Below are 18620 nucleotides of genomic sequence, written 5' to 3' on the forward strand. Positions count from 1 at the left end.
GGGTGGAGGTTATGAAGAATAAGAAGATGACGATGATGACCAACGTTGAAACGACGTCGCTGGGCTAACGTCGGTGACCCAAGTCGAGTGGCCGCACGGGACGAGATTCCTTCTCGGTCTGTCTCGGGATTTGGGCGGTGTCTGAGGGCCTTTCACTCCTTCAACCACTGAGGTGGTCAGAAGCACGCGGCTCTCATCCTCGGTGTTGGTGGTGGTGGTGTTGGTGGTGTTGTTGGTGGTGGTGATGGTCGTGATGGTGTTGGTGGTGGTGTTGGTGGTGTTTGTGGTGGCGTTGGTGGCGGTGTTGTTGGTGGTGGTGGCGTTGGTGGTGTTGTTGGTGGTGGTGTTGGTGGTGGTGGCGGTGTTGGTGGTGGTGTTAGGTGGTGGTGGTGGTGTTGGTGGTGGTGTTGGTGGTGTTTGTGGTGGTGGTGGTGTTGGTGGTGGTGGTATTGGTGGTGGTGGCGTTGGTGGTGGTGGCGTTGTTGGTGGTGGTGGCGTTGTTGGTGGTGGTGGTGGTGGCGTTGGTGGTGGTGTTGGTGGTGGTGGTCTTGGTGGTGGTGGCGGTGTTGGTGGTGGTGTTAGGTGGTGTTGGTGGTGTTGGTGGTGTTGGTGGTGGTGGTGTTGGTGGTATTTGTGGTGTTGGTGGTGGTGGTGTTGGTGGTGGTGTTGGTGATGTTTGTGGTGTTGGTGGTGTTAGTGGTGATGATGGTGGTGGTGTTGGTGGTGGTAGTATTGGTGGTGGTGGTGTTGGTGGTGATGGTGTTGGTGATGTCGGTGGTGGTGGTGGTGGTGGTGTTTGTGGTGTTGGTGGTGGTGGTGATGGTGGTGTTGGTGGTGTTTGTGGTGTTGGTGGTGGTGTTGGTGGTGGTGGTGGTGGTGTTGGTGGTGTTGGTGGTGTTTGTGGTGTTGGTGGTGATGGTGTTGGCGGTGGTGTTGGTGTTGGTGGTGTGAGCAGCAGGCACATGGCTGAGCGCAAGGGGACACGCGAACCGCAGCGTGAAGATCACGAGGAGGAGGAGGGAGGGATGAAGGCGCAGGGAAGGAGGAAGGAGGAAGAGGGGCATACACAGGGGAAGGAGGAACGTTCACATAAGAAGGAAGGGCGGGAGAAGGAAGAAGAGCGGCATCAACGGGAGGAGAGGAAGAATGAGGAGAGGAGGAAGGAGGGGAGAAAGGAGGAAGAGAGGAAGAAGAATGAGGGCAGGAAGGAGGGGAGGAGGAAGGAGGAGGGGAGGAAGGAGGGGGAGAGGAAGGAGGGGGAGAGGAAGAAGGAGGAGGGGAAGGAGGAGGGGAAGGAGGGGAGGAAGGAGGGGAAGGAGGAGAGGAAGGAGGAGGGGAAGGAGGAGGAGGGGAAGAAGGAGGGGAGGAAGGAGGAAGAGAGGAAGAAGAATGAGGGCAGGAAGGAGGAGGAGGGGAGGAGGAAGGAGGAGGGGAGGAAGAAGGAGGAGGGGAAGAAGGAGGAGGGGAAGGAGGAGGGGAAGGAGGAGGGGAAGGAGGAGGAGGGGAAGAAGGAGGGGAGGAAAGAGGAGGGGAAGGAAGAGGGGAGGAAGGAGGGGAGGAAGGAGGGGAGGAAGGAGGGGAAGGAGGAGAGGAAGGAGGAGGGGAGGAAGGAGGGGAGGAAGGAGGGGAGGAAGGAGGGGAAGGAGGAGAGGAAGGAGGAGGGGAGGAAGGAGGGGAGGAAGGAGGGGAAGGAGGAGAGGAAGGAGGAGGGGAGGAAGGAGGGGAGGAAGGAGGGGAAGGAGGAGAGGAAGGAGGAGGGGAGGAAGGAGGGGAAGGAGGAGAGGAAGGAGGGGAGGAAGGAGGAGAGGAAGGAGGAGGGGAGGAAGGAGGGGAGGAAGGAGGGGAAGGAGGAGAGGAAGGAGGGGAGGAAGGAGGGGAAGGAGGAGAGGAAGGAGGGGAAGGAGGAGAGGAGGAAGGAGAGGAAGGAGGAGGGGAAGGAGGAGAGGAAGGAGGAGAGGAAGGAGGGGAGGAAGGAGGAGGGGAAGAAGGAGGAGGGGAGGAAGAAGGAGGAGGGGAGGAAGGAGAGGAAGGAGGAGGGGAAGGAGGAGGAGAGAAAGAAGGAGGGGAAGGAGGAGAGGAAGGAGGAGGGGAGGAAGGAGGGGAAGGAGGAGAGGAAGGAGGAGGGGAGGAAGGAGGGGAAGGAGGAGAGGAAGGAGGAGGGGAGGAAGGAGGGGAGGGGGAAGGAGGAGAGGAGGAAGGAGAGGAAGGAGGAGAGGAGGAAGGAGAGGAGGAAGGAGGAGGGGAAGAAGGAGGAGGGGAGGAAGAAGGAGGAGGGGAGGAAGGAGGAGGGGAGGAAGGAGAGGAAGGAGGAGGGGAGGAAGGAGGAGGGGAGGAAGGAGGAGGGGAGGAAGGAGGAGGGGAGGAAGGAGGAGGGGAAGAGGAAGGAGAGAAAGAAGGAGGAGAGGAAGGAGGGGAAGGAGAGGAAGGAGAGAAAGAAGGAGGAGGGGAAGAAGGAGGAGAGAAAGAAGGAGGGGAAGGAGGAGAGGAAGAAGGAGGAGGGGAGGAAGGGGGGGAAGGAGGAGGGGAGGAAGGAGGAGGGGAGGAAGGAGGAGGGGAAGAGGAAGGAGAGAAAGAAGGAGGAGAGGAAGGAGAGAAAGAAGGAGGAGGGGAAGAAGGAGGAGGGGAGGAAGGAGGGGAAGGAGGAGGAGAGGAAGAAGAAGGAGGGGAAGGATGAGGAGAGGAAGAAGGAGAGAAAGAAGGAGGAGAGGAAGGAGGGGAAGGAGGAGGGGAAGGAGAGAAAGAAGGAGGAGGGGAGGGGGAAGGAGGAGGGGAGGAAGCAGGGGGAACATTCACATAAGAAGGAAGCCGGGAAGAAAGAAGGCGGTTTGCACAACAAGAAGAAGGAGGAGGAGGAGGGTGGGAGGAGGAGTAAGAAGGTGGACGAGGGGCACAGGGGGCAGGTCCCGTCGCGTGGCGGCGCGGGCGTCAGGAGAGTCGTCTTGGGGGGGGGGGCGGCAGGGCGCGCCTCCCCGCAGCAGCAGCAGGGAGAGGGCTCCTGCTGCCACGAGCACGCGGCAGGGAGACACGGGGGCGGAGGCCAAGGACAGCGGGAACACGCAGAAGGGCAAAGCTGCCACGCGGGGACCTGGCCCCCCTCCTGCCCCCCATCGTGCCCCCCATCGTGCCCCCCCTCCTGGCCCCCCTCCTGGCCCCCCTCCTGGCCCCCCTCGCCATCACCTTCGTGGCCCCCGCGACGCGCGCAAGAAGCCACCCCGGACAGGTTTGGCTGCGGATGAGCGAGTGCGCAGTCAGTACTCTTCGGTTCTTTCGGTAAAGTCACGCATAAAGAGAAAGTAATGAATTAAAAACTAGCATACGACGTTTCGATTGCAACACAAGCAATCATCATCAGGTATAAATGAAATAAAAACACAAATCTAGTATACTTAGAAATGTAATGTAATGCAACAGAGAGTCGGATAACATAACAGTCAACACCCTAGCTGGTTGATTACGTTGTTCCTGAGAATGCTAAATTTGAGAGAGAGAGATAAAACACAGAACCAGAGACATATACGCGCAGTCAGTCTCGTTACTTGCGATCTCCACGGTGGCGAGATGTTATCTACCTCGCCTGGTGTACAGGAAGTTGTGGGTTCGATCCCGATCCCGACCCCGACCCCGACCCTGATGCCTCTATATTTGGAGTTTGCGTGTCTCTCTCCCCCATGGCCGTGTGGATTTTTTTCTCCGGGTCCTCCGGGTTTCCCCCGCCACATTTAGAAACATGCGTTTGGAGTATTTGGCTCCTAGAAATGTCAACGTGATAAGGGGCCGTCCATATATGACGTCACGCACCTAGGGGGGGGGGGGGTCAGACATTTGTGAAGATGTGTGGTGCATTGTATTTGAGTTGTGCGCCTTTTGGCGTCATCTGGTCCAACACCATGTGAGACTAGGCTCTAAGGAAAGCTGTCTCGGGTGTGGACCAATCAACTTCAAGGACAGTGCATACATTATCAGAGTTATGTTTTTTGTTTGCATTACGACTGCAGGTATTGTGGTCAATGCAAACAAGACTCCTTGTAAAAAAGGTGTCAGTTTTGTTGCCAGATAAAAGGGTAAAAAAACAATTATAATTTTTTTCTTCTGGCAAATGAGGTTCCAATGGTGTAAATGCTTACTCCGAGCTCTCATACTCTGATGGTGCATTGTCTTTGAGTTGTGCGCCTCTTGGTGTCATCTGGTCCAACACCATGTGAGACTAGGCTCTAAGGAAAGCTGTCTCGGGTGTGGACCAATCAACTTCAAGGACAGTGCATACATTATCAGAGTTATGTTTTTGTTTGCATTACGACTACAGGTATTGTGGTCTATGCAAACATGACTCCTTGTAAAAAAGGTGTCAGTTTTGTTGCCAGATAAAAGGGTAAAAAAACAATTATCAAAACTGAAACCTTTTTACGAGGATTCATGTCTGCATTATCCACAATACTTGCAGTCAAAATGCAAACAAAAACACTATGATAATATATGCATTGTCCTTGAAACTGATTGGTCCACACCAAGGGGGAAAAAAACCCTATTATTATATTTTGGTACTGGCAAAGGAGGTCTAATGATGTAAATACAAAATAGTTTATATAGTTTCGTCTTGTGCGCGTGTTACTGTGACATGTGTTCGTCATATGTAGCTACGTGAGTCACGCATGTGTGTTGTGCTCATGTGTGCAACCTGTGCATGTCAGATGCGTGATGGGTACACGTAACATGTGCTTGTCATGTGTGTGACGATGTGGCTGTGATCTACGTCGGTGACACGTGTGTGCCACAAGCGTGACGAGTACATGTGCCCATGGGCTTGAGTGGCACGTGTGTAGTCCTGATCCTCCCCCAGGTCGACTCAGCCTCAAATGAGTACCTGGCGCGGTGTGTAAACATCGCCCCACTGGGGAGACAAAGGTGGTCGGGCGCGGTGCTGGCCAACCCACCCCCCTCGTGTGCCGTGCCGGCCTTAATCGGTTTGCTACTCGCTGACGGCACTTGCCCCAACGGTCTGTGAAGGCTACCCGGGGGGTCTTTGTCTTTGTTTGTGTCACAAGGACTGCAGCTGCTGATGGAGTCTGCACTGCCAGGGTTCGTCTCGCGCTACCTGCTGGGCCCTCCGTGGCAGCACCGCATGCTCAAGATCCTCATCAATGGGATCTTGGGGATTCTCATCGGACAGGGTAAGGGGCCGTCCAGAGGTGACGTCACGCACCTGGGGGGGGGGGGGAGTCACACATTTGTGACGATGTGTGACGAGGGGGGGGGGGTTTGAGAAATGTGACGTCGCATCAAAATGCGCAACTTGAAATAAATGTAGACAACACGTTCTACTTAATGAAATAGACTTTTTAATAAATGTTTTCTCCTACAACATCACAAGTGCAGCGCCACATTAAATACGCACTCCAATGACAATAGTTTAAAGCGATTTGAAGCATTTTTTTTTTTGGGGGGCGGCAGAGCTTTGTGACGTCATATTTGAGGGGGGGGTCTGACTTTTTGTGACACCGTGTGACGAAGGGGTTGTGGGGGGGTCAAAAATCGTCCAAAATCGCGTGACGTCATATATGGAAGGCCCCTAATGCAGTAGTACAAATAATGTTATATTCATAATGTTTACATTTTATATCGCGGCGTTGTCATTGGCGCAAAAATGTAATCTCGAGACGCTGTAGGATTTGAATTTGAGGCGCGGGAAATCGCGGACCAAGCGGGGAAACAATTGTCCGAGCTCTGTGGTCCTATATGAGGATGTTTGGCCAGCTCCATTAATGAGTGTTTATAGAGAGAAGCTCCACGCTTGTGATGGGGGGGGGGGGGGGGGGGTGGGGGGGGTGACACGTTTTGGTTTCGATGTAGCCCAGGTCGCCCTTTAAAAAAAAAAAACAGCCACGCTGTTTTACGCCTCTCGATGGGGGGGGGGGGGTCCCCCATCTCCTGGTTAAATATGAAACAACAACCAACCAATCGCCGTACAGGTGGAATAAAGATGGCGGCGAGCGAGTTTATCCATAGGACAGCCGCTCTTCCTTCTGTACTGCTGCCCTGGCGCCGTGTGGTGACGTCGCCACGTGCGCCCATACTCGATACAGTGAGGGAAAAAAGTATTTGATCCCCTGCTGATTTTGTACGTTTGCCCCCTCTACAAGCTGAGATTAGGAGCACTCCCTTTAAGAGTGTGCTCCTAATCTCAGCTCGTTGCCTGTATAAAAGACACCTGGGAGCCAGAAACCTTTCTGATTGAGAGGGGGTCAAATACTTACTTCCCTCATTAAAATGAAAATCAATTTATAACTTTTTTGACATGCGTTTTTCTGGATTTTTTGTTGTTGTTATTCTGTCTCTCACTGTTCAGATAAACCTACCATTAAAATTATGGAATGATCATTTCTTTGTCAGTGGGCAAACGTACAAAATCAGCAGGGGAGGGATCAAATACTTTTTTCCCTCAATGTATGTGCGTGCCTGCCCGCGTCCGTTCCCGTCCCGTTCAGCTTGCTACTACGTCACCCTGGACTGGACCGAGATGCAAGCTACCTACAAATTGCTGGTGCTCGTGTTTCTTACCGGTGCGTTACCTCGTCGGCTACGTTGTTGCTGCTGCTGTTGATGATGATGACGATATATATGAAATTATGATTTAAAACGACGATGGCGATGTAGATAAATATGATATGAGAGTGAGTGCTGATTTAGTGCTGTTGTATTAGCACGGTTGGCTATGTACGGTACGAAAGAAGTTCAACATACAAACATCCTAGAGCAATGACAGCTGTGATAATGATAATTCCATTGCTGTCAACAATTGTGACGGCACTGCCGATGATGATAATGACCAAAACGATTTAGAAGATGATTTTTCTGACGATAATGATGATGCAGATGATAATAATTCTAATAACCGCGATGCAGATGATGAAGATTTATTTAAGGAAGTGACGACGACGATTCCATTTCATGCCAACTATTGTGACGACACTGATAACGGCAACATCTAACGACGTCGACGATCATTCCGACGACGATGACGATGATGACGACGATGATCACGACGATGATGACGACGATGATGATGACGATAATCACGACGATGATGACGACGATGATGACGACGACGACGATGATGATGACGATGACGACAACGATGATGATGACAACGATGACGACGATGATGATGGCAACGATGACGACGATGATGATGATGACAACGATGACGACGATGATGACGACGACAATGACGACGGCGATGATGACGATGATGATGACGACGACGATGATGACGATCTAACAGCGGGCAACCCCCCGCCCCGCTGCTCTCCCCCCCACAGTTTTCTTCGGCTTTGGCTGGGCCTTCTCGCGGCACGTGCGCTGCAGCACGGTGCTCATGGCGCCCTGCATCTGCAGTAACGTGGGCTGCGCCGTCATCATGGCCATTGCCGCTAGCCTGCTCTTCACCGGTGTGTGTGTGTGCGCACGTGTGTGTGTGAGCGTGTGTGCGCGCATGTGTGTGTGTACGCGCGTGTGTGCGTATGTGTGAGCATGTGTGTGTGCGTGTGTGTGTGAGCGTGTGTGTGTGAGCGTGTGTGTGTGTGTGCGTGAACCCGCGGGGGTCCACCTGCTAACGATGGGGGGCTTTTGCCAGTGTGCCTCTCGGGCTCTGTCGGAACGCTTTGACTTTGCAAATTAGACAGTCGGAGTCGCGTGAGATACATTTAAGTCTGACTTGGAAACTCACCTCTGTAAATTGGCTTTTACCTTCCCCCCCCGCACCCCCCATTGGGTGTACCGCGTTGTACCGTGTCCCGTCGTACTCAGGGCCCATGACGAACATGATGATGAACGCCAAGGAGAGCGGACAGTCACTCGCCTGTCTAGGCCAGCAGCAGATCGAGCACGCCAAGGTCATCGTCATGATCGCGGCGGCGCCCGTCCGGACCCTCTTCGAAAAACTCATCGTGGGTGAACGCCTCTCTGTGCTATCTGTGTGTGGCCACGTACGACGCGAAAGAAGTTCTGCGCACATAATGCGCATTTCGGGTGAATCTGTTAAAGGCGATGCGTGTGTTAGATACAATAACAAGGTTGTCAAAGACCAAATGCGTCTCAAGATTTGGCATGTATGTAGTATGTAGAATTTATTTCGCACCGTACGTAACCAACCGTGGTAATCTGAGTTGGTAAGGCCCATTCGGCTAAAGGAATCGCCCAGAGTGACCCGGAATTTAATTCGAAAGAGCCCGGCTGTTCCAGGAATGATGTTGGCACGCCGCATTAATCTCGCCTTATTTTGTCGTGACACCGCTGTGGGACGTGGGGTGGCGTGCTTCTGGTTGACGTGAACACGTTGATAGGGCCATACGAATATAGGGTACAACAATACCAGCAGCTAAATTTCGATTTGAAGCTTTCGTGACCGCAGGGATTCATCTTCTTGGTTTTTTCGGTAAAGTCACGTAGAAGGGAAATAATAAAATAATAAAAATAAAACATAATAAATCTTTTATTAATAAAATAATAAAAATACAACTTCATAAAATATTTTATTATGTTTTATTTTTATTATTTGAAAATATTTTATTACGTTTTATTTTTATTATTTTATTCTTTCCCTTCTACGTGACTTTACCGAAAGAACCAAGAAGAATGCCAGCAGCTGGTTACAGATTGGGTGTAGCTTGTGCTCTCTAGCGACAGTGCACTATTCCGGTAATCCCTACCCCGAGCCAGCCTTTGCGGCGCCGTGTAAAATAGCCGTGGAATAATAGCGCGCGAGATACGGTGAGCCTCGGGCAGGCGTTGCTTGTGTGCCTCCACGCACCCCTCCACCCCCCCCCTTCCCCTCCGCCACGCAGGGCGCCTCCAAGGACCTCGAGAAGAGCAGCGACGAGGCCAAGGAGCTCTTCCAGCTCATCAAGCAGGAGGTGCTCGGTGGCAAGAGCTCGGACGGTGGAGGCAGAACGAGGAGAGACGCCGCCCAGCAAGAGCTGCAGGAGGACGGCCAAAAGCCACAAGAAATTGAGGCGAAATACATCAACAGGGTTCGCTTTCGGTGCTGGGGTGCGTAACGCGCGCGAACCGCTGGTGGCATTCATTTGGGTTGGGGGGGGGTCGCCAGAGGTCGCAAACGGGTTTTGATTCCTTACCCGTACCCGGCCGCACCAGGGTCGCAAATGGGTACCCGTACCCTACCCGAAATGAGTGACAAACAGTGACTCACCAGTGACTCACGGCCTACCCGTACCCGGCCGCACCAGGTTCGCAAACGGCTACCCGTACCCATACCCGGTCGGGTACGGGTAGCCGGGTATCGGGTAGGGTACGGGTATCGGGTACCCGGTTGCGACCTCTGGGGTTGCTCACTCTCTTCTGCTGTGTGTGCGTATGTTGAACTTCTTTCACGCCGTACGTAGCCAGCGGTGCTAATGGAAGGTGCGGGGGAAGGACGACAAACTGCCTAACCCCCCCTCTCCTCTCCCCGGATTCTGGGGGGGGAGTTGGGAAGAGGCAGGTGGGGAGACGATCATCAACAACGACGCAACGGACTCATTGCAATGAGCGCCCGTGACGTAACAGACGCCGTGGATGGCACGAGCTGGCGTGCGGTGGTTCTGCGTGAGGGACGAGATCGTTGAGCCCAGTATATGGCTGCAGGCGTGACGGCCTCTTACCACCTTTGCTCTGCTCGTGGCAACCGTGTGCTCTCTCTCAATGTTTTGGACGTAAATTTTTTTTTTTACCTAATTCTGAATTATGTTTTATATTTCAGCCCATCAAAAATGTATTTAAGCTACTCCTAAATAATATTTATCCCGCCACTTATGACAAATAGCATTGTCAAGGGTAGACATTCAGAAATCGTGACTTCAAATACACATGCAGCATGCTCAGCTTATCCATTACTTTGAGATGCAGCATTCCTGTATCGCCGAATAAACGCATCGACAGATTTACACGAGGAGAACACGTATTGATATTGAGATTAATTCTGTGATATCTGCTTCCGTGGGCCATTCTCCAACACGTGGTGTTGGCGCCGTGCAGACGTGTTTGAGAAGGGCGTGGAAAAATGCAGGGAGATGTTTGCGCAGAAGTGGGAAGAGTGCTTGAGCACGATCGTGGTCCCCCTCATCAACCACATCCTGTGTCTCCCGCTCAAGTTTGACTTCCTGTGCCCCATCATACACAGTGAGTGGCTCTCTCTCACCGCACTTCCCAACACGCACTCATCACCACCCGCCAGACGCTCATCACTCGCCACTAACCTGACGCTCACACTCATCACTCACCCCTCGCCAAAATACTCACACCTGTCACTCGCCACGCACCAAACTCGCCTCTTCCAAAACCCTGACCCTCACCATCGTGAAAATGTACATCGTAATCTCGTGGCAAAGCCAGGAGTTTCACCGCGAGTAGCATTGCCACTTCACCGTAATCATCATCACGCTCATAATGATTGTCGCGATCATAGTCATCAGCTGGAACGTAATCATCGTCACGGTTTGCTACTCTTGTGTTCGCCAGTTTTCGATTCGTGGTGCGAGGCAAACATCCCCATGTTGAAAGATTTCGGTGACGTCTACGACAGGATTCAGAGATCCATTGCGCAGCTGAAGGAGCAGTTCATGATGAATCCGCAAGTCGAGGTAAGACGGGAGTGCATCCGACAACGCTCACGTGGACTCGCGATCGCGAGATGACGGCGTCATTCACATCGGCGTGAATCGCGACAGCGCAGCGGACGAGACCAGAGCTTCTCAAACAAGGGAAAATTATTTTAACTTAAAACTTTCGTGGCTGCAGGAATTCATAGTCTTGGTTCTTTCGGTCAAGTCACGTAGATAGAAAATAAAAATAAAATTAATATTAAAAATAATTAAAGCAAAAAACCCACGACGTTTCGATCGCCTGATGAAGGCCGCTCGTGTTGCGATCTAAACATCGTCAGTTTTTATGCTTTTAATATATTTTTTTCTTCTATCTACGAGACTACCAAAAGAGCCAAGAATACGGAAAAATAAAATGAATAAAAAACGAACAAACTCTCCTCTTCATGTGCGCTGCTCCGCCCTCCACCACCTCGCCACCTCCTCCCTTTGCCCTCCGCCTCTCGTCCTCGTCCCACCAGTACACACAGCAGTCGACGTCGATGGACGAGGACGCGGTGAAGGGCATGATGACCAACATCCGCAGCAGCATCAACAGCCAGGTGTCCAAGGTCATGGCCTTCGTCAAGGTCTTGCAGATGCTCCTGGGGCTCGTTGGCGTCGTCCTCTACAGCGCGTGCGTTCCCGTCGTGGCACCGAGCCACGCTTATTCGTGTCACTCATTTATTTCCCAAAAGCAGGATTTGTTCACAAAATCCAGACGCCCCATGGCACCACGCCTCTCACGGTTTGTCCATCGTTTCTCCGATAAAATCTAGACCTGGCAGCAGTATTCGTCAGCTGAAATTACAATTATCATCGCATTGCAATTTCAGTTTTAATCAGGAAAGGGGCACGATTATATATGCGGCACGCGGCTGATGATCGGCTGGGAATCGAATTCAGGTCGCGGTTTTCAAGCGCAGTGTAAGCCCATTGCCGTTCGTGCAACTCGGGCTTTACAATCGTCGATTAATGAATATGTAAAAACAATGTGAATTTATCTCTCAAGGTTAGCAGTAGCACAACGTGAAATGACGTCACTGGATGTATAGGATGAGATGAATGGGCGGAAACTTCACCTCGACACCAACGCGCCGTGTCGCCGCGCGCAAACGTGCCTCCGTTTTTTCACCTCGTAGACGCCTGTGTGCTCGCTGTTACCCTGCAGGTGTTCGGGCTACGTGGCCAAATACAACGGGGACGTTGTCCACGACAATATGTACCTGACGCGCTACTTCAGAATCATCGACGCCAGGAGACGCGCCAAGGTTGGAGAGCTTTCCCAGTTTGCATTTGTTTTCTTTCATTCCCCGGCTATCTCACGTTCGTCCCCGTCCCCCCAGGGCCAAAGGGGGGTCGTCGGCAACCTGCGGCTCCGGAGCCGCGTGCGACTCTTTACGGACTGCCTCGTCATGTAATGCGCGTGCATGTATTCACGCGCAATGCAGCCCTTGAAATATTGTGCTTTGTCCAGAATTCCCCCTCCCCCCCCCCACCAAAATGGTGCTTCTTATCTATTTGGTTGTCGACCCCTGACCTGGGGCAATGGCACGCATCTCCACACGGCTCTTTCACGCTCGCGCTTGTTACTGCTCCCCCGATGGGATCTTCTCCTTGTTACCGCCTGTTGGTGTTAGGCGCGATGCCTCCCCACGTTTCCTACAGCAGTAACTCTCCGCACGTGAAGCCGAACGTCCGATTAACGACCCAAAGCCAGCGCTCGCTGTCGCTGGCCGGTGTCACGTAACGCTGCGTAATGCCGCGTCTCCCCTGTACGTGTCGCTCGCAGAAACAGCAGACGCTTCTCCCTCCCAAGCGGGCCGAGGTGGTCAAGTATGTCAACCCGTGCAGCCTGAGGATGAGCGAGGATGAGCAGAAGTCGTTTGTGAGTGCCCTTAATGAGCGAACCGCCCTGTATGCGGCCTATCTGAGGCTGCGTGGTTTAGGCGAGACGCTGCTGGTTTTCACCCCCCTCGTATGCGTGCTGGGGTTCCTTTAAGCCCTCTAGTTTTATCCCCGCGAGAAGCCAAACTCATGATTATTTACGCAATAATACGCATTAGTATTCAGTTTTATATGGGGGCATTTATGCAACTGCATCGCGCAACGCCGTGCCATCCGCAGACACGGAGGTGTGAGTATATTAAAATGCTTTCTGCATGTGGGAGGAAACCGGAACAGCCGGAGAACACCCACGCGTGCGAGGGGCAACACTCTATCCCATACAGATGGGTCAGATTGACATTGGTCCACACTTGCTGTATCGCCTTCTCCCGGTGAGCAAGGACATGGCACCTCGATGCCGACACACAGGACGGGAGTTTCACCAACCCTCGCCTCCACAGTGCTGGACGACAGGGTGGCGACAAGCCTAGACGTTGTGCGTTGGTCACTTGTTTCAGAGGTTCGTTCGCGGTTTGAATCAAGTGGCCGCCCTAATTATTACCGCTGGTGTTATGACCATAATAATACACGCGCCGTTTGCTTCACGGTGGACGTCCAAGATCCACAAATGGGAGCGACAGCTCCCAAATGTACCCGCAAATGACTGAATTGTGACGATATACAGCAAGCATCACACCCTACCGGTGGAGTAATGCCCCAGGAACGCCAATGACATTCTATCTGGTCTCTTGAGTTATCGCCTGGTTAAACAAAATAAACCCGAACTTGTACTACACCTGCGCGTGCGTACAGGTGCTCACGTGTGTCCACGCGTTTGTGAATTTGTTCTCCCCTCCTTCCCTCTATCCCCCCCCCCTCTCCTCCATCCTGAGCCACCTCCAGTATTTCATGGCCGTGATCCTGGGCGTCCAGATTCTAATGATGGTCTTCCTCCTGATCGTCGACTGGTGCATCGTGGTGTTCATCAACATCTTCGCCAAACACAGCAAAGTCGAGTACAACATCAAAGGCAAGGCCACGCTCCCCCCCCCCCCACCACCAGTATACGAGGAACGTCAGGCCAACGTTGGTGCAACGGTTCTAATCACGTGTCAAACGTTGTGTGTTTACTGGGTACCCACCGTCCACCTCAGGCTGAGCAGAAAAGACCACCACCCCGCCCCTACCACCCACTGTCTGCCCCACCTGCATAGCCAATGCAGTTCAGTATTCACTCGTTATCCACGAACTTGCTGTCCGCGATTTTGGCTATCCGCGAATCACATCTGGAACGCTGCTCGACTGCATCGAGAGAAATAGAGAAAGTGATGAGACAAAGTGACGACGTCAAGTGATGGAATAAAGTGATGATAGAGAAAGTGATGAGATAAAGAGACGAGAGAGAGATAGATAACTTATCGAGGCTTTAGAAGCATCTGCAGACATTGAAACGTACGATATTCGTAGGCCAATATAATTTCTCCACAAAATGTTCCCTTCACAAGCATCTCGGGATTGCATCCCTCGCAAATAACGAGGGGATGCTGTATCACAAAACAAATACAGTAAAACCTTGCATTGCGAGCATAATTCGTTCCGGAAACGTGTTTGTAATCCAAAGCACTCGTATATCAAAGCACTCGTATATCAGTTGTGATCACGTGACGCTCGGCAGACAAAACGTATACACGTACTACTCGTATTGCAAGACCTCGCTCATTTATCAAATTAATATTTAATTAAAAAATTTGCTCGTCTTGCAAAACACTCGCAGACCAAGTTACTCGCAATCCAAGGTTTTACTGTCATTGAATCTGAACAGGCCAACGTGCGGTGCTCGGCGAGAGAGTGCCGGCACGCGCAGCTTTGACGTTTGAGAGAAACGTACCACTGCTGTGTACGTATGTACCGTATGCCGAACTTCTTTGGCACCGTACGTAGCCAACCTTGTTAATCGGAGGTGCGGTGGCGGCGCGCGTCTCTCTCGCGCGTGCCATCCCAGGCGTCCATGAGCTGAGGGTCGACGTCAACGGCAAATCGGTGTTGGCCAACGTGCTGAGGATACTGATGCGGGCGCTCGAATCGAACCACACAGTCAACGTGGTCTCCGATAACTACGGTGAGGAGCCGGGACCCTGGAGAGGAAACGGGGTTGGGGGGTGGTGAAGGGGGGTGGGAAGCGGGGGTTGGAGGGGAGGTGGAGGTGGTGGGGGATGGCCAGGGAGGGTGAGCAGGTGGAGTGGGATGAGGCGCACCCTTTTCGTTTTAAACCGCGCTACGAGCACCCACAATGTTTGCAGCTCAGAAGCTAAGCTGGGTTTCGATTTAAAGCTTTCGTGACTGCAGGGATTCATCTTCTTGGTTCTTTCGGTAAAGTCACGTAGAATGGAAATAATAAAATAAAACATAATAAAATAATTCTCATGATGTTTCGGCCACAACGCAAGCAGCTTGCGTTGTGGCCGAAACGTCGTGAGAATTGTTTTATTATTTTATTATTTCCATTCTACGTGACTTTACCGAAAGAACCAAGAAGACTAAGCTGGGTTGTGTGTGGCGAGTGCTTGGATGAGTGACTGGGTGAACGAACCCCGGGACTTCCCAGGTGTTGACGGCACGGGCCTGCGAGGTGCGGCCAAGGAGGCCGAAGCATTGAGGGTTCTCCGGTTTTGTCACAGAATGCCTCCCGCAGTCCAAGGCCATGAGCTGGAAGATGTACGGCCTCATCATCGGCATCTACAGTGCGCTCGTGTTCGTCATGGTCAGCCAGGGCTACGTACTGCGGCTCAGGAGGGTTATCTGCGCCTTCTTCTACCCCAAGGTGCGACGATGCCGCTCGCTTTGCCCTGCGTCGCTATGTGCCCGGGTCCTACACCGGCGGTCCTACACCCACCCACCCACCCGATGCGTCAGTAACGATGCGTCGGTTCGTTGGTGAGAATTCCTTTCTCGTCGTCGCGATACGCACCTGGAAGCGTGCGCGCGAGAGTCGCAATGTTCTCGTTGAATCGTGCAGAGAGAGAAGACGCGAGTCGTTCACCTCTACAACGACTACTTGCGCCGACGGAAGGGCTTCTTGAAATTCACCAAGAAGATGATCGCCGCGAAGGCAAAGCAGCGTATTCGGGTAAGTGCAGCCCCTGCCGTACGTTCCTTTGTCATCGTTTGCACGATCTGTGCCTGTGCATGGTCGAAACTTAAATCTCGCGCTGGGCTGGGTCACTGTCATTTCTACTTAAAACTCATTGTATGCATGCATGTTGAACTTCTTTCGCACGCTACGTAGCCAACCGTGCTAATTGGAGGCGCACGGGTAGGACAACAAACTTAACGCAAAAGGCAGTTAAAGAGAAATGAGTTTTCAATCTTCATTTAAAAGTGCATCGCTCCAGCGACTTACCAATTATTAGTAGCCATTAGTATTTATTAGTACTCATTAGTACTCAGTCGTACCATTAGCATGTTGCAGCCAGGTGGTCAGCTGGCATGGGCTCTCCGAAACGTGGTGGCTGTGTTAATGACAGCATTTTTTTAAATTGATCATTATTGATATTGTTTGCTTCAGCAGAGTCGATTACTCCGGATGTAATTGTAATGAAAGAAACACAACATCACACTCTAACGAGAGGTGCACGCACGTTCACTGGTGATGCCAGAATGTCTACCGTCAACTTGGTTATTGGAAAACTATTAAGCTGGGAGTGATGGTGTTTATGTTGATGGTCAGTGATGACGATTAGATGATTGTGAGAGTAGTGGTGTCATTTACAGTGATGATGATGATGATGTCGGTGGTAGTGGTGGTATTTTTTCTACCTATGTGACTTTACCGAAAGAACCAAAGAGTATGGATTCCTGCAGTCACGAAAGCTTCAAATCAAGCGTGGTGGTATTGTTGGCGGCACCAGTATTCATGATAAAGAGAGTTAAATGATTGTGGTTGGTGAAGGTGGCAATGTCCGTGCCAATGATGATGACCATGGGTGGTGGTGTGGCAACTGTGGCAGTATTGACTACGACAACGATGATGAGGATAGCGATTGTGGTGGTAATGACGATGGTGGTGTTGGCGGCAGTATTGCTGACATTGACTACGACGACGATGATGATGCGCGCTTTCCATGCGTGCAGCCAGCGTTCTCCATCGTGAAGACGCTGACGAGGAAGTGGCCCAAGTTCTTCGGCTGGCTGTCATACTTCGTGTCGCGCGCCTGCGTCGTGTGCGGCCAAACGAACCCCGATGAGCCCTTCTCCTGCCCCAACACAAAGTGCCGCTCGCTCTACTGCCGGCCGTGCTGGCGCGACGTGGGAAAGGTCTGCTACTCCTGCTCCACCAAGCGCGACTCGGACGACTCAGGCTCAGACCTGGCAAACTTCATGGTCCACGGTGGGGACTCCACGGTGTGAGACCTCTTGGCGCGGGAGGTCGACCGACACACTCTGGGCGACGGGAGCAGGTTGCTCGGCCACTTGGTGTGTCAGACGGCAAGCCCACGCGGGCCACGAGGGTGTGGGGGTAAGAGAGGAACTTCCCTTGGTGGGACAGGCTATAGAAAGTTGCCAAATCGCTTTTTTTCCAAAGGACTTGGGTTTTGCTGGACGAGAATATTTAGTTTTGCACGCTCGAATTTCATTTTATAGTACCGAAATCACCAAAAAAAAGTTAGCGGAAATGTTGTAACAGTGCTTCTGGTACACTATACGACTTCCACACAAACTTCTCTGCATCCCTTCTTGTTTGACGTATCAATTCTCCTTTCCCAAGGTCTTTGAGGACGTGATTGTGTTGTACGCTTTCCACGTAGTCTTCTTGTTACGTCCAGTACTCTACATCATTTATTGTCCAGCCGGGTAATGGGAGCGCTGGCACCTTATGTGTACCACGTATATGGTAAAAAGAAAATGTAAGTAGTGTTTGACTTTAAATTATAAAATTGCAAGACTAAAACTGGAATTGTATCTTCCTTGAGTAAGCGTTAAAGAAATCACGCCTTCATTTTAAATAATTATCAACATCTTTGAAAGTGTCCACTGGTTCTGAATTTTCTACCCGTCTTCACCCTCCGAGAGAGAGAGGCCGCATTAACCATTAAGATTTTCATAAAGAGCTTCACGTCTAACGATCACCATGCTATCACCGCACTGCACTTGTTTATATTGCAGAGTGATTAGTTGAATCGTCGCGCAAAGTCCGTGTTGAGATGCTCAATTTCGGCGGTGACATGGGGCATCGTGGTAGCACATTCGCCGAATGTTGGAGACGTTCGCAGTTCAGTGCCAATGACAGCTCTCGTTAATCCAGCGGGGTGTATTCCCCGTTAAAAAACATAAAAACATGCCATCTGCTTCACAGTGGACGTGAACGATCTCGTGACGTAGTTCACAAGAGTGGGTCCACTGTGTGCCGGCTTTATGGCTCACATTTGACACATTTGGACAATTACACGCAATTGTACACAGTGCTTCTGGTACACTATACGCATAGACCTAGCAGTCATTGGCCACTCCTGCGAAAGCTTGGCAAGACCCTCCTGATAAAGAGCCTCAGTGATGCTTTGCTGGGTAAACAAGCGTAAGAATAATATGCAATAAGAAAGTGTTATTGCGCGCATGCACGGTTAAAAACACGTCAGCTTGCTGTGTCCGCTAGAGGGCGCAAAGTGGTGTGTGAAACAAAACTGTCTGAACTATTCTATCCACTTCTTATTGCTTTTAGAACAGCACGGTAGGTTTTACCCGATCTCCATTTCGCTCAAATTTTGTTTATGAAATCTTTGTGCATTTCCAGGAATGCAGCGATATTAGCTCTTGGGTAAACGTTCATTAACCTGTGACATTTTCACAACGATAGGCAATCATGTTCCAGGAGCAGAGCCAACAATCCACATTTGAATATTGTCCACGATTATCAGTGTGACAATAATACTGTTATAAGACTTCCTACATGTAAAATATGTATACGTTACCCAAAGCATATATGTTTTTAATGGGAGAGCTACACTGAGACACCATTTAGAGTTAGGTAAGGAGATTGCTTTCATCAAGGCTATTCAAAGCCACGTTAGAAGGTAATTTACAAAAAAAAATTATTGGAGTCCT

The 18620-nt window shown here is 51.5% G+C and overlaps 1 protein-coding gene across 1 annotated transcript; it reads left to right on the forward strand.

Moving 5' to 3' along the window:
• The first annotated feature begins 962 nt into the window (after nucleotides 1-962).
• On the forward strand, nucleotides 963-16928 carry DCST1 (DC-STAMP domain containing 1). Its single transcript, XM_078880283.1, has 17 exons — nucleotides 963-1200; nucleotides 2930-3220; nucleotides 5043-5186; nucleotides 6483-6557; nucleotides 7317-7445; nucleotides 7804-7943; nucleotides 8841-9045; nucleotides 10030-10173; nucleotides 10513-10634; nucleotides 11117-11271; nucleotides 11806-11905; nucleotides 12427-12522; nucleotides 13335-13551; nucleotides 14524-14640; nucleotides 15200-15342; nucleotides 15538-15648; nucleotides 16653-16928. Exons 1-17 carry the CDS (start codon nucleotides 963-965, stop codon nucleotides 16926-16928), a joined length of 2703 nt encoding a protein of 900 aa, XP_078736409.1.
• Nucleotides 16929-18620: the final 1692 nt, after the last annotated feature.

Source organism: Lampetra fluviatilis, chromosome 3, assembly GCF_964198595.1.
Source record: "Lampetra fluviatilis chromosome 3, kcLamFluv1.1, whole genome shotgun sequence".
Taxonomy (NCBI): Eukaryota; Metazoa; Chordata; class Hyperoartia; order Petromyzontiformes; family Petromyzontidae; genus Lampetra; species Lampetra fluviatilis.